The following is a 14257-nucleotide window of genomic DNA, read 5'->3' as shown; positions in this document are numbered from 1 at the left end:
TCAATTGGGTTGGAAAAGACACTGAGATCATGAAGTCCAACATGCAACCCAATACTGCCATGACAACCAGTCTTTCCTTAAACACCTCCAGAGACTGTGACTCCACCACTTCCCTGGGCAGCCCATTCAAATGTCTTATCATCCTTTCTGTGAAGAAATTCCTCCTCACATCCAACCTAAACCTCCCCTGGTGCAGCTTGAGGCTATGTCCTCTCATCCTGTTGTTTGTTGCCTGGAAGCAGAGCCTGACCCCCACCTGGCTACAGCCTCCTTTCAAGGAGTTGTAGGGAGTCATAAGGTCATCCCTCCACCTGCTCTTCTTCAGGCTAAACAACTCCAGCTCCCTGAGCTGCTTCTCGTAAGGCTTGTGCTCCAGCCCCATCACCAGCTTGTTGCCCTTCTCTGAACAAGGGCACACCAGCTCAGTTCCATTACACAGTTGCACTCCCAGCCCCTTTCCCCATGCGCAGAGTGGGGTTGTGCACAGGCAGAAGGGCTGAGCCGTTGCTTGGAGCTGCAGGTGCCATGGGAGTGATGCTGAGCACAGCCCTGAGCATCTCTGGTCCCACAGCCGAATGCTGCCACTGCCCTGCCATCATCCCCATGTCCAGGCATCTTCTGTGTGGCCACTTCCCCACTCGCCTCCTGACTTTGACTGGTAGCAACTACAGGTCCAAGCAGAGAGTGTCAGGGAGCACCCACGGCGTCTTCTCAGTGCTTTGGCTGACCCTGTTTCCCGCAGGCAGGGAGCCTGGCAAGGCGAGCTCTGGCCGAGGTGCTCCTGCTGCCCTCCCCACCCCACCGGGAAGGGGCCGTGCGTCAGCCTCCCGGGACATCTGCTGATGAATTTTTCATGATGCGGTGGCCGTGCCTCCTCAGGCAGCCATATGGCCCCGCGTTCTCCAGCAGGGCTGACACAGCAACCTGCTCCAGCGTCCAGACTTTCAATTTCGGGGACGTTCTATGAGCAGATTTTTGGCTCCTTCTTAAGTGCACCTCTGACCTGTGCTGAACAAATTTGGATATACAAATCCTCCAGGAGATTTTTTGAGTTCTCTTTCTCCCAGCTGGACAGTTCATCATGGCAAAGACCACAAGACTTTTCTCCACCAAGCCGTGGCCGACAGCCAGCTGGTGCAAAATGTGTTTATTCTCCTCTCACACTCTCAAGCCATGTGGAGGGATTGGGTTCTGTTTCCAAGAAGTAATCACTGGAATAAAAGGCCCAGGCTAAAAATGATACTTGCTGGTTTTCATTGTAATTTCTTTCATGTTCTTTTCCTAATCTTTATTTGGCAACTATCATCCTAAAAGGTCTTTCACACTTATTTAACTTCTAAATTAAGCACCACTTAATTTTGGGGCATAGTCCAAAATGCATTGTAGCACAAAACAAGTAGAGCAGATGAGGAACTGTGCATCTCATTTTCACTCTGCTGAAAATAAAACCAACAGCAGAAAACCATATATCAGGGAAAAAAGAGGGATGGGAGTGATAGGAAGAAACCAGCTCCTCTAGCCCTTGAAGCTGCCACTCCACCAGCATTTGCATGATGGGGCCATAAATGTTTCCAAATGGTAAATTCCTGACTGTCCACAGGTCACTTCCTCTGGACCATTGGTCATCCACCTCTAGCCAAGAATTGCTATATCCCCTGTGACTTGTGAGAGCAGTTGGTAATAATTAGCTGGAGTTAAGGAAGGGACAGAGTCAAGAGCATGTGAGGTGAGGCTCTGGCTTGTAGGGAGCGAATCCAGCAGGTCAGAGTGAACAAGACAAACTCTGAATCACCAGGTGGGGACAGGTTCCAGGAGGGGGGACCTTTGAGCAGGACCCCAGACTCTTGACTCCACTCTCCAGGCCCTGAGTTCTCTAGATAATGCCAGTACCCCTGAGGGCTGGGAGCAACCTTTGGTGATAAAGGCAAAACACATCAAATCCTTCCATCAGCACACCCCCATTTCTCTGAGCTGCCCTTTGCTACCAGGGCATTTGTAACCCTCTCTTGCTGCCCATCCTTTTGCAGTTTTAGCTCCTGCTGAGCTTTAGGCTTGATTTCATCCCTGTGTGTCCAAGTGGTGATGGTCTGTTCTGTCCTTCCAGCTTCTTGCCTTCTCTCTTCTTCCCCAAGACACTCTGTGCCCAGCCAACCTGCCTGCCACAGCTCTCCAGACCCTGCACAACAGCAGGGATGGCTCCCTGCAAGTTTTCTTTAAAATCAGCCTGGCCACCATCCCCTCATGGTGTCCCAGGTCCAGCATCCACTCTCCTAGTAGGACTAGACCAGCTCTGCCTTGAACACACCAGCTGCCCTGTGTTCACCCCATTGCCATCGATGCATCCTGGGCCCTTCATGGATGTGAATGTGGTGCCATCTTCACAAAGCCAAAATCCCCAGAGGACCAGGGTTGGCAATGAGGACACCTGCACTAATGGAAGCAAGTGGAGACTGAAGCAAACTCCTATTAAAATGGGGTTTGCATTTAACTTCCTTCAAACAAGCAGCATCACTGGAAACATGTCTCAGCAGGCAGGAATAGGAAGGGGGGGTGGTTGGATCTGGGGGCAGCCTGGGGGTGTGTTGTGGGACTCGGGAGCAGGGATGGGGTTTGGTCCCAGGTTTTGGGGCAGAATAATGAAAGTGGGCATTTGTGGAGAGACTGGAGGTGGGTGCTCAGGATGCCAAGGAAACAATGGGACTCCCCATCCTGCTGTTCCCCGAGTTTGGAGACTTCCTAAAACCCCAACCCAAATCCCTGCAGTTCAACAGAAAACGCTTGTTTTCCTGCTGAGTCCCTTCCCCCCGCTGCAACAAACATTTTGGTATGCATATCCTTGAGTTCGCAGGGCTGGTTCTTTCAGAGTTAACTAAAAACCATCGAAATACTCTTTCAAAAAAGAAACTGAAGAACATCCTTTCCGAAAACAATTCTTGCAAATTTCTTCTCAAGCCCTCCAAACATGTCTTTCCCTTCCCTCAGCCCAAACTCTTTGTCGAACTTGTCACAAAGCCCTGACCGGTTTTTGTCTGCTGCAAACGCAGTGTGGGTGAGAGATTCGATCTGTTCAGCCAGAGCGGGGCTGGGGGCAACACCCCACCAGTGTCCCCCCCTTGTCCCCAGAGGCAGCACCCCACCAGTGTCCCCCCTTCTCGCCTTTCCCCCCCATTTTCCCCCTCGTGGCAGGTTACCCAGCGAGCGGCTGGGAGGGGAGTACGTGCCGCGATGCTGCAATGGGCACCGCGGGGTGGGAGCCTGGCTTGCCTTCAGAGCCTGGAGTTCTTGATAAGCATAAGATAACCCGCAGGCTCCTGCGGACACGCTCGGGGGTGGCACCGTGGGCTGTGGGTGCTGCCGCTTGCGAAGCAGTCGGTGGTGAACGCACGTGTTTTAGTCAAACAGGAAAGTTACAGAGAGGGGAACCGTGTTTGTGAGCTATGGGTGGGTGGCATGAAAAAGACGGAAAAAAAAATCGCTTTTCCCTGCCGGTCTGGGTAAATGTTTAATCCCCAAGCGTGAAGAAAAAGCAGCTCAAAAGTGCTTTTTTTCTCAGCAAGTCTGAACCAGTCAGCCTGGTGCCTCCTCCCTCTGGCTCACACCCTTCCTCCCACCGCTCCGGAGGAATATCCCAGCCTGCTACGAGGTGCAGCTGGGCACCCAGGGCAGGACGGAGCCAGCCCATAGCGGTGTTCGCACCCACCGGGGAGGGAGAGGAGAGGGACTGAGAAGTTTGTGTGCCTGGGACCGGCTCCCACGCTCTCGCTCGCCTGCGCGTCTCCAGCGGCTGAAGTGTCCGGGATGGGGTCCCCGCACTGGAAAAGGCTCTGCCTTTTGGTCCTGGCAGGTTTAACATCCTCCCTGCTCCTCTACAGTCACTACTACACTACGGTGGAGTCGCCCACCAGCCAGAGGATCATAGCCAGGTAATGGGGGACAGGGAATGGGGAGGGGGGAGAGAGGCAGCAGGAGGTACCATGCATGCACAGGGATGGGGAGGGGGAATTGGGGTGCCAGTGTGGGCCCCTTAGGGCGGGTTATCCCAGCTGTGCCCCCAGTCGTTCGCCGTTTTGGAAAATGTGCTCGCAGCAGGCTCTGCCCCCACTCCGAGGAGTCCCGAGCACCGTGTCCTGCCCGCGGCCGCCAGCCCCTGCCTAGAGCAGGACCCCGGGGCCATGGAGGTCTGCGGGGGTCCGCACGTGGGTACAGCCCATCATAGTGCAAAGAAACTATTGGTGGGTCCAGGGGCGGCTGAGGGTCCTGCTCAGCCCGGGCAGAATCAAACCCCCTTCAGCTGCCGACCGAACCCAGGTGCAGAGGTGGGAGTTGAGCTTCATGATCCTGGTGAGTCCCTTCCAACTCGGTTTATTCTGTGATTCTTCGAAACTCGCTGCGAGCCCTTGTGTCCCCGCTGGGCTCATGGAGGATTGGAGCCGATTGTCCCTGGGAGGAGGTTTGGCCCCCATGGAGCTGCACGGAGCTCCCCATTGCAGGGGCAGGGCACGGTTGCCCTCAGCCCGTTCGGATCCCCTGGGCTGCCCCCCTGGATCCCCGGACTGCCCCTGATGGCTCGCAAACTCTCAGGCTTGCAGCATTTCCTAAATTCCAGCAATGTGCACCTTCCCTTTCGTCTGCCTTCCCTGCATCCTCCAACCTCCCCAAGTCCCCTCCTGAGCCTCCCCGGTGCCAAGCGGGATGGAGTGCTGGAGTTCCCCAGGGAGCCCCGGGGAGTGTGGATGAGCAGGCAGAGCGGGTGAGGGAGTCTGCACAGCACTTGGGCTGAGGGACCAGCCGCCTTCTGCAACACCAAGTGATGTGCCAGGACAGCGCTGTGGGTGCCCCTCACCTCCTTCTGGGTGCTCTTGGGTGCTGTCAATGTGACAGAGCCCAGCTGCCTGGGTACTGCCTGAGAATGGGGGATGTTGTGGGGTCCACAGCTGGGGGTGTGGGGTGAACTGAGGGAAGACAGGTTTGCACTGGGAGTTGCTGTGGATGCAGCTGGATGGCCTACCCTGGGCTCCAGATGCTGCCTCCTCCCCAGCTGGGTGCTGAGGGCTCTTGCCCCATCCCATCCTGCCCAAGGCAGAGATCCCAACTCCTGCTGGGCTTGTGGAGCTGGAGTATTCCCAGCAGTATGGGCAGGGGTTGGCTGTTTCCATCCTTCATTAGCTGGAACCACGAAGTGCTCAGGGCACTTCACAACTGGAGTGCAGAGAAGCTCCCCACAAAGAGCGTGATGTCCACAAGAGGGAAAACTGAGGACCATGAGGGCAGCAGAACCTGCCCAAAGACCACACTGGAGCTAGGAATGGAAACCAGCCATGCCCTGGCACAGGATCCATGGCCCAGCCCAGAACGAGGGTGTGGAGGGAAGCCATGGGATGGAAGCCAGGAATGGGTTCCCACCACCACATGTCAGGCTGCTGCTTCCTATCCCTGCATGGACGTGCCTCAGCCCCATGTCACCTCCCCAGCAAAGCCAGCCTGGTGTCCAGTCCCACAACCAATGGGACCAAAGGTTTGCTTGTCCAACCCCAAAAAGGAGCCCAGGGTGAGGCAGTGTGGACCTGACCTGCGCTCCAAAGTTCTCCTGTACTCTCCTTTTGGCTTTAATCCACCCTTTAAAGATAAACCAAAATAAGCAGGTCCTGTTGGCTCTGATTTCCCTGTCTTTACAAACATGGTGGCCCATGCCTGACCTGTGCACCTGGAGGAATCAGCACTGCCCTGCCAGTGGATGTGGGGCTGAGTCTGCAGGTGGAACCAGCATGGCTGGTGTTCCACACGGCTGAGGTGCCACTGCAGAGCATTCACTTCGCTCTCTACCTGCCTGCACAGGAGGCTCAGGGTGCTCACATGTGGATGCAGGTTACCACATTTCAGTGGGGAGGTTTGTGTGAGTGGTGCCTCCCTGCAGATGTACAGGGGATGAAAGGGGCTGGGAGAAAGTTGATCCCCCATGGATGGTGGCTGCTCTCAGCACCTGATCACCCCAGGACCAGACACCCACAGCAATGCTGAGTCCTCCTCCAGCTCAGCACAAAGCTGGTGGCAACAGTGAGACCCTGTGGAGATGGGTGAAATGCCCTCACTCCCCCAGAGTCAGCCATGCAGGGATGGAGGGAGCCAAATCTCTGGAGACCCCAGGGTTTGGCTGGGCACAGTCCTGTCCCAATCCCTGCCTGTCCATCTCTCCCAAACCCCATCAGTGAACTGCTGGGTCTGCTTGTGGCTTTATTATTAGTGCTGACAGGATGAGCACTGAGCTTTGCCCAGCCTTTCCATGCTGCTCCGTCACTGCACCAGGGACAGATGCTTTCTGGAGCTCAGCCCTTCACAGCAGGATGGAGCAAACGCCTCCAAGAGCGGGTTCTTGTTGCTGCTTTGGCTCCCTTAGATGTGGGGCCCTGGGAGTGTTTCATGAAGATAAGGCCGGAGTGTGTGCTCACATTCATACACAGTGTTATCTTCCGGAAATGAAGGATGGCCACGAACCAAAACCATCAGATTTGTGAATGTCCCAACAGAGAGGGAGCACACCCAGGCCTGGCTGGCTCTGCTGCCACAGCCAGTGCTGGGGCAGCCACAGCCACTCCTCCCCAGAGCCCCATTGTGCATTGGTCGGCCCTGGGGAGGGTTTGGCATCCTCTGAGTCAACCAACCATCACGAGGTGCTTCACCACATCCTGGCTGGTGACGTCAAAGTGCTTGGCTCCCCATCACACCACTGATCTGCTTTCTGGTGGGGGGCCAGCTGCCCCACGCCCTTTCTGGCAGGGTTTGGCCAGTGGCAATGCTGGGAAGCTGGCTCTGGCACCCACAGCTGGGATATGAGTGCAGGGAGGTGCTGGCACTAATTTATCAGTTCAGTACAAGTCCTGCAAGAAACGATGAACAAGTGCCACCCAATGTGTCTGGCCATGGGTGGAGGTGGGTCCCAGCTCCCATGGAATGTCATCAGGAGCCAACCTGCCAGGGTAGCTGTGCCCACCTGAGTACAGATGGGCTGAGCCCCTCAGAGCTCCTGCAGCATCCCTGGAACCTCAGAAAGTAGTACAGCACCCTTCCACAGCCAGTGCCCAGGACTTTGCCTGGTCTTGCAGGCACTGAGATGAGCCACGGAAGGGTCTGTAGCAAGAAACAAGAGTAGGAGAGCTTGGAGGGCTGTGGAGAGACTGGATGGGCAGAGATGTGCAGCTTGTGAGCCTGATAGGAAGGGATAGGGAGGGGTGGGACTGGGTGTCTTCAGTCCCTGGTCTGTCAGCTGGATAGTGGTAGTGTTGGTAGTGTTGATAAGCTCCTGCTGGTGAGGCACCTGAGCTGGGGATTGTCTGCATTGTGAGATGGAAGCAGCAAGCAGGGCTGGAAAGGTCGCTGGGCAGAGTTCTCTGGATCCCTGGTCAGCCTTGGCTCCTGCGAGACACTTGTGTGGATGACCTTTGCTGTGGTGTGTGTGATCGTGGTACTTGGGCTGAAAGAGCAGCCTCCAGCATAGACACCGGGTCTGGTACAGCCTTTGATGGCCTTGATCTTCCTGTGCACAGACCCTGTGCTCCCCTTTGCAAGCCAAGGTTGGTGAGGCTGAAGTTAGTTGGATCCTTGCAGGAATAACACTAGAAAGGCCTTGCAGAAAGCTGCAGCTCCAGCATCATCCTTGATGGACCCTCTTGGGGATTTTCCCTCCCTCCTTTCTGTCAGCTCAAGCGATCCCAAGATGTGCCTCAAGGATGAGCTGGTTGTCTGCAAGGAGAGGTGGGGCTCACACTGTGCTGACCCCTGGGCTGTAGTGTTGTGTTTGGAGTGGTGGGGGCTTTACAGGGCTCTGCTCCTGCTGGGAACCTGCCTTTTCGTGGGACAGTGAGGCAGGATGCAGTGGCTTGATTTAAAAAGCTGCCCTGCTCTGCTGGCCTTCTCCCTCGGCACCCTCTGCCAGAGCTGGCAAGGATGGTGCAAGGATGGAGCTTGGGCTAAAGCCTGCTTGGCACTGCCTCCCTGTCCATGCCTAGGGAGATGCTCCATCCCGCAGTGCCAGGCAGGATGCTGGGCTGACCCCCCATGTCATGCTGTACCCCCAGAGTGGCATGGAGCAGGGTTTGGGTGGCAAACAGGCTGGGATCTGCTCCCAGGCAGGGCTGTGGGTACTGCTGGTGTTGACAGGGCCCGTGGCAGGGACGGAAACCCAATGCCTGCTGTGCCAGGCAGTGTCACACCAGCGGGGGCCGTGGGGGAGGCAGAGCTCCGCTCCCCACCTGCCTCTACCTGTGCCCAGGCTCCCAGGCAGAGATCCCATAACAAGGGGCCCTTGTCTCCTTCACAATACCTCCCCTTCTGGCCTGAGCACCTGCTGGCTGGGCTGGCGACGGCGCCGGGGGGCTCTGAAGGGCCTTTCTGTACAGGGATGAATGGAAGCCTGTTCCCCTCCGGTGGGCTCCTACCTCCTGCTTGCCAGGCTGCAACCCTGCCCGCCCCCAGCCCCATTTCTCCCCTGGGGGGCTGGGTCAGCTCTGCCTGTCCCCTTGGGGCTCAGGGCACCCCAAACTGCTTGGGGTGGGCTGCCCTTGCCTGTGTTCCCCCAGTGCTAAATGAAGGATTAGGGCATGCCCCATGGCAGACGGGGTCCCATACACCATGAGAGCCTGCAGACCCCAGTTGCTGATTGCTTCTCCAGTGTAACAACTAATTGTGTCCTGCTGGCCTGCCCACCTTTTCCCAACCTGGTCCAACTTCAGCTCAGGAATGGTGAGATGGTGGTCAGAGCCAGAGTGGTCTCGGCAGGGTTCTCCCAAGGCTGTAGGCTGGGCTGGGTGTTGTTTTTGGTGTGTGTGGCTCCTGGAGGTGGGCCCCACCAGGAGACAGCAGTTGCTTTCTGCACAAACCTTGTATTTTGCACATCTGTGGTTCTCCACTTGCAGCAGGACATGCAGACAGGGATGGGTGGGCACAGGCAGTGGTGGAGGGGAGACAAGTGGAGGGGACATGGTCCTGCCCTGTGGCTCTCGAAGGTGTTGGGATGCTCAGTGTCACCTCCTCAGCTGAGCCCTCCCTGTCTCCTCCCAGCCTGCTGCAGCCGGAGCCACTGGTCCTGGCCCCATCATCAGGGACACCACACCACAGATGGGCCCTTGGAGGCAGCTTGGAGAGGTAAGAGGGAAAAGATGCCCAGCAATCCTGGCATGAGCTGGGAGCCCCCTGCCCACTGTGGGGTTCCCCAGTGCCCAAGTGATAAGTTTTTAACTGCCATATGTTTCCTCCATTGCAGTGGGAATTCCCTCGAGCCCTCCTCAGAGCTGGAGGAGCCTGAGCCCAGCAGAAAGCAGGTAACCATTAGCACAGCACAGTCATGTCCATGGTGCCCCTCCGTGCTGGGTTTTGTTGGTTGAAGGGCCGTGTGGGAAGCTGAGGAGGAGCAGCAACCTCTGGAAGGAGTTTGCAGAGGAGCAACCTTGTCCATCCACACCTGTGGGTCTCCCCAGGCCTCCCTGCTGTCATTCCCCAGTGTGGCAATTGGAGCCAACATCACCCATTTCTTCCAACCCTGTGACTCCTGGGCCACCAGCCCAGGCTGGAGACTCATGAGGATGGATCCAGGCTTGGGGGAGGGACCATTCCTGGGCACTGTGACTGTTCTCATACAGCAGAGCCCTTCAGTGGGGTGACCCTGTAACCTCTGGTCCTCCCACCCACACTGAGCTGGGGTGCACAAGGGTGTTTTGCAGCTGGAAACCAAGGCACAGGGCAGTGCCCTGCCTGGAGGACCCAGCAGAACATGTGATAGACAAGGAGCATTTCTATCCGTGGATTTGTCCTCTCCTTGGTGCTTGCTGAGGGGTGGAGGCGTTGTAGGGAAGGCAGACCCAGGCTGGAGACTGAGCTGGGGTCCTTCTCCCCCCCAGCCCAGCACCTGCCTGCACTCAGTGATGGCCAGAGCAAAGGCAGACCCCAAGTTTGGGGAGATCTTCCGCTTCGACACCCCTGTGCTGATGTGGGACCAGCACTTCACCCTGGAGACCTGGAACAGGCTGAAGACACGACACGTCCCCTACGGCTGGCAAGGCTTGTCCCTTGCAGGTACACACCCAGCTGGGATGGGAGGATGTGGGGCAGCTCGGGGACCCAACAGGAGGAACTGGTGACATAACAAAAGCAGAGAAGGCTGCAAAGGAGCCAGGGACCTTGATGTCTTCCCACTCCACCTCAGGGGCGTGGGGTGGAGGGCACAGCTTCTTGCTGCATCTTGTGACATTTTGCCTGAATAAAAGCTCCAGTGTGTGCATAATTATTAACTGGGGCCGGAGGAGCTGGGACAAGCCGCTCCATTGTTGTGGAAGGAGATTGTTTCCCTTCCCACCCCAAACTCGCTCTCTGTTCTCCCTGTCAGCCATCAGCTTCAATCCCTGGGCTGGGAAGTGCTGGGGATGGCAAGGGGGTGCAAACTCAATGGCACTTGCAAAGGGACATTGTGAGGAGGGGGACATGGACAGCATGAGCAGCAGCAAAGTTGGGGCTGGAGATGTCTGGATGTGCCGCTGTGCCCTGCACGGCCTTGGGTGCCACTGTTTGGAGCAGGGTTAGGAACATGGGTGACACAAAGCCTGGGAGAGCAGGGACTGCCTGGTGTCCCCACAGCCACCTATAGGCCCCTCTCCTGCATGGGGTTGCTGTGAGTTTTGTGTGCTGCTCCTGGATGTGCTCCATGCAAGCTCTGTGCTGTTGCACCCTGTAACACACTCGTGCTCACGTGGGCTGACACACACACCTTTTCCCCACTGACTGGTCCCATCCTGCTCTGTTCCAGTGGTGGGCAGCACCCTCCGGCTCCTCAATGCCTCTGCCAACAGGCACCTCTTCGACAGGGCCACCTTCCCTGGGGGCTGTGTCCGCTGCGCCGTGGTGGGCAACGGGGGCATCCTCAACGGCTCGAGGCAGGGCAGGGCCATCGATGCACATGACCTGGTGTTCAGGTATGGAGGGGTCCTGGGCAGGATGGGGCCAGGGTGCTGAGGAGGGCCCAACCCTGGACATGCATCCTCTGCTTTTCCCACAGACTCAACGGCGCTGTGATCAAAGGCTTCGAGGAGGATGTGGGCACCAAGGTCTCCTTCTATGGCTTCACCGTGAACACCATGAAGAACTCCCTCATTGCCTACGAGGAGTATGGCTTCACCCAGGTCCCCCAGGCCAAGGTCAGACCCTGAGGGCTTGCTGGAGAGGTGGTTCTGAATTGTCCCTTGAGGCCGGGCTTGCCCCCCCAAACCTTCTCCCCATCTCGTGAGCCCTCAGTCCTCACCCACCAGCATGAGCAGGGCCCTGTAAAGCTCCTCCAAGTGCCACATCTGTGCCCCCATTGCAGGACCTGAAGTACATCTTTATCCCCTCGGATATCCGTGACTACATCATGCTGAGATCGGCCATCCAGGGCAGCCCCGTGCCTGAGGGCTCGGACAAGGGGGATGAGTGAGTAGCCCCCAGAGCCCCCCAGCACCCTCAGTGATGCAAGCAAGATTTGCCTGCTCTTACCTCAATATCTGTCCCTGCTGCGGGACAAACCCCAAGTGGCTCCAGGAGTCCTGTGACACAGTTTTGCCCTTCTCCTTGCCCTGCTGCAGGCCACAGAAGTATTTTGGACGGGAAGCATCTGCAAAGAAGTTCAGGCTGCTGCATCCTGATTTCTTGCAGTACCTGACAACAAGGTGAGGATGATGAGGATGGTGGCTGCTGTCTGACTGCTCCAGGCTGGACTCAGACCACCTGCCTCCTGCTGCTTGTCTCTCTAGTACAGACCAGTGGCTGCTCAGTATCAAAGTGCATTTCCAGTCCTCCCCAGACAATTGAACAACCTCTGCCCTGCTATCTGCAGATAAAGCTGAGGCACCTCTCCCCTGCCATTCCTGCTCACTGCAGCACAGCTCACATCCCTTCCTACTCCTGCCTGTGCTCACCTTGCTCCCATTCCCCAAAATAAATTACATTTTGTCCCAGCCTAGCAGGAGCAGAGGTAGGGCTCAATGAGAGTGCCTTTTTCTGCCTTTCATGAAAACAGGCATCTAGGTTGGGGTATCCAAACAGCAGAGAGGTGCCCTTTACCAAACTGCAGCAAATGAGCCCAACCTCAGCACCAGCCGTGAGAGAACCCGCCCAAGCCCTGCATTTCACTCAGTGATTCTGCCTTACCTGGGTCTGGCATCACTGAGCACACGGTGGGGGCTGGTGGGTGTGGGTCTGGGGGGTGCAGGGCTGTGCCAGCCATGACCCCCCACCCCTGCTGTGCCCATTGCCAGGTTCCTGCGGTCGGAGCTCCTGAACACACAGTACAGCTCCCTCTACATGCCCAGCACCGGCGCCCTCATGCTCCTCACTGCACTCCACACCTGCGACCAGGTAAGAGACCACAGGACCACATTCCTGCTGGAGACAAGGGGATACCTCCCCTTTGTGGAGCTCCTGGTGGGGACCAGTGTGTCACTACATGCCTTCCATCCCTGGAGGAGGGAGGTGGCAGTGAATGTCCCACCCAAGGTGGGGCCCTGACCCCAGTCTTTGTCTGTCTCTCCCCATAGGTCAGTGCCTATGGGTTCATCACTGCCAACTATGAGCAGTTCTCAGACCACTACTTTGAGGTGGAGAAGAAACCGCTGGTGTTTTATGCCAATCACGACATGATGCTGGAGGCAGCATTGTGGAGGAGCCTGCACCGGGCCGGGATCATCACCCTCTACCAGCGGTGAGGCCGGGAGGTCGCACGCAGGGACAAGTCCAAGGACTCCCATGCCTCTTCTCTTTCCCGAGGGCCACTTTCCGTCTCCTGAGGGCTCTTCCCAGCTGGCCAACCAGCCCACGGAGCAGACCTGCCCACTGCAGCTGGCGGTGGTGTGTGGGTAAGAGGGAAGCTGAAGCTGGTGGAGAAATGTATTTCCTCAGGGATCTCCTGAAATTGTTTCAAGGCTCAGTATGGCTGGATACAGCCTTTGGGGGACCAAGAAGAACCACAGCATGTGGCTGTGACCTGCCAGCCCCATGACCATGGCTGTGGGGCAGCAGCGGTCCCTGTGGAACACAGGAGGGGCAGAATGATGCTGGAAGAGGATGCTGGAGATGCTGGAAAACACCCTTCACCTCACCATCATACTCTAGCTCAAATGCTCCTCACCGTGGCGGGACAATGGACAGGATGACTCCTTGGACTGGAGACCAGATCATCCAGCTGAGGGGAAGGTGGTGTGTTTGGAGAACACCCCTCCCGGATGCAGAAAGCTCCAGCTCCAGCCAGCTCTGTGTTGGTGTGTGCAAAGTTCCAGAAGGATCTGTTTGTCTCCATGATTGGTGGCACAGACTGTGGTGTGGCTGCTCTCTCCTGTGACAGACACACAGTGTGCCCTGTCACTGTCCCCTTGTCTAGGTCTGATGTTTTCAGACAAGGGTTTTAAAAGCCATCAGCTAAGAGTAATGTCATGGCAGCTCAGCTGGGACACCAGGAATGTGTCCAGCCCGTGAGCAGCTCAGAGATGACACTAGACTGAAGCCACACACTTGTGGCACTGGATTTGTTGGGCTTTCCTTGCACAGGGACCCTGTGGTGCCCCTCTGAGTGCTTTGAGAGGCAGCAGGTGGGTCATAAGTGATTATCACACTTTTACTTTCCTCCCCAAAATCCCCAGGGAGGTGAAGGTCCTGAACTCTTGTTACCCTGTGTACACCAGCTCTGCTCAGGGAGACTCCTCCAGCTGGAGGGGGCTGGAGAGTGGATACAGAGCAGTGTAATCCAAGACACTTCCCCACTTTGTGTAATTACATAAATGTTGAATGATTTCCTTAATGCTGTTTCTGTTGTTTTGATGAAGTGGGTAGGAGTGAGACCCCCCTCGGCCTCCCTCCTGCAGCAGAGGAGGAGCAGCAGGTAGTTAAGTGAACCTTCGACTGGGGAACAACCCCAGAGGTAGGGATGGGGATGGGAGTGGGATTATATCACAGAGATCTGAGCTGGCAGGGAGGCCGGATAGCTCTGAGCATGGCCCTTTTCCACTTGGAATGCTATTTACTGTATGAGGTTGCTGTACAGAGATGGCAAAAGATAGCCTGGCCACGAGCCAGAGAACCTCCAAACCCCCTCGAGCTCCCAGCAGGCTGTTTCCAGCCAGCTCACCTCCGGAAGGCTGGGCTCCAAGCGTGCCTCAGATGTAATCTCTAGCCTGGGGCCCATCTTGTGTTCCTATGTCTCAAATTAACCTTTGTTCTCATCAGAGCCACCTCACACTGGTACCCC

General features: G+C 56.7%; 1 protein-coding gene across 1 annotated transcript; it reads left to right on the top strand.

Annotated features, from left to right (window-relative positions):
• Positions 1–3398: 3398 nt before the first annotated feature.
• Positions 3399–13810, top strand: ST6GALNAC2 (ST6 N-acetylgalactosaminide alpha-2,6-sialyltransferase 2). Its single transcript, XM_071573509.1, has 10 exons — positions 3399–3923; positions 9055–9138; positions 9257–9314; positions 9891–10065; positions 10793–10958; positions 11042–11180; positions 11348–11451; positions 11604–11687; positions 12276–12375; positions 12555–13810. Exons 1-10 carry the CDS (start codon positions 3799–3801, stop codon positions 12720–12722), a joined length of 1203 nt encoding a protein of 400 aa, XP_071429610.1. The 5' UTR covers positions 3399–3798; the 3' UTR covers positions 12723–13810.
• The last annotated feature ends 447 nt before the right edge of the window (positions 13811–14257 follow it).

This window comes from Pithys albifrons, chromosome 19 (genome assembly GCF_047495875.1).
Source record: "Pithys albifrons albifrons isolate INPA30051 chromosome 19, PitAlb_v1, whole genome shotgun sequence".
Classification (NCBI taxonomy): Eukaryota; Metazoa; Chordata; class Aves; order Passeriformes; family Thamnophilidae; genus Pithys; species Pithys albifrons.
The sequence above is the reverse complement of the archived record's forward strand: the minus strand, read 5'-3'. Positions and strand labels throughout refer to the sequence as shown.

What these genes read in the sequence shown, in the direction of transcription:
- ST6GALNAC2 (XM_071573509.1), top strand. Translation starts at nt 3,799, where the DNA reads ATGGGGTCCCCGCACTGGAAAAGGCTCTGCCTTTTGGTCCTGGCAGGT. An exon ending in GCAAGGCTTGTCCCTTGCAG is followed by an intron (nt 10,066 to 10,792) that starts GTACACACCCAG and finishes GCTCTGTTCCAG; the next exon opens with TGGTGGGCAGCACCCTCCGG. An exon ending in GGCTCGGACAAGGGGGATGA is followed by an intron (nt 11,452 to 11,603) that starts GTGAGTAGCCCC and finishes GCCCTGCTGCAG; the next exon opens with GCCACAGAAGTATTTTGGAC.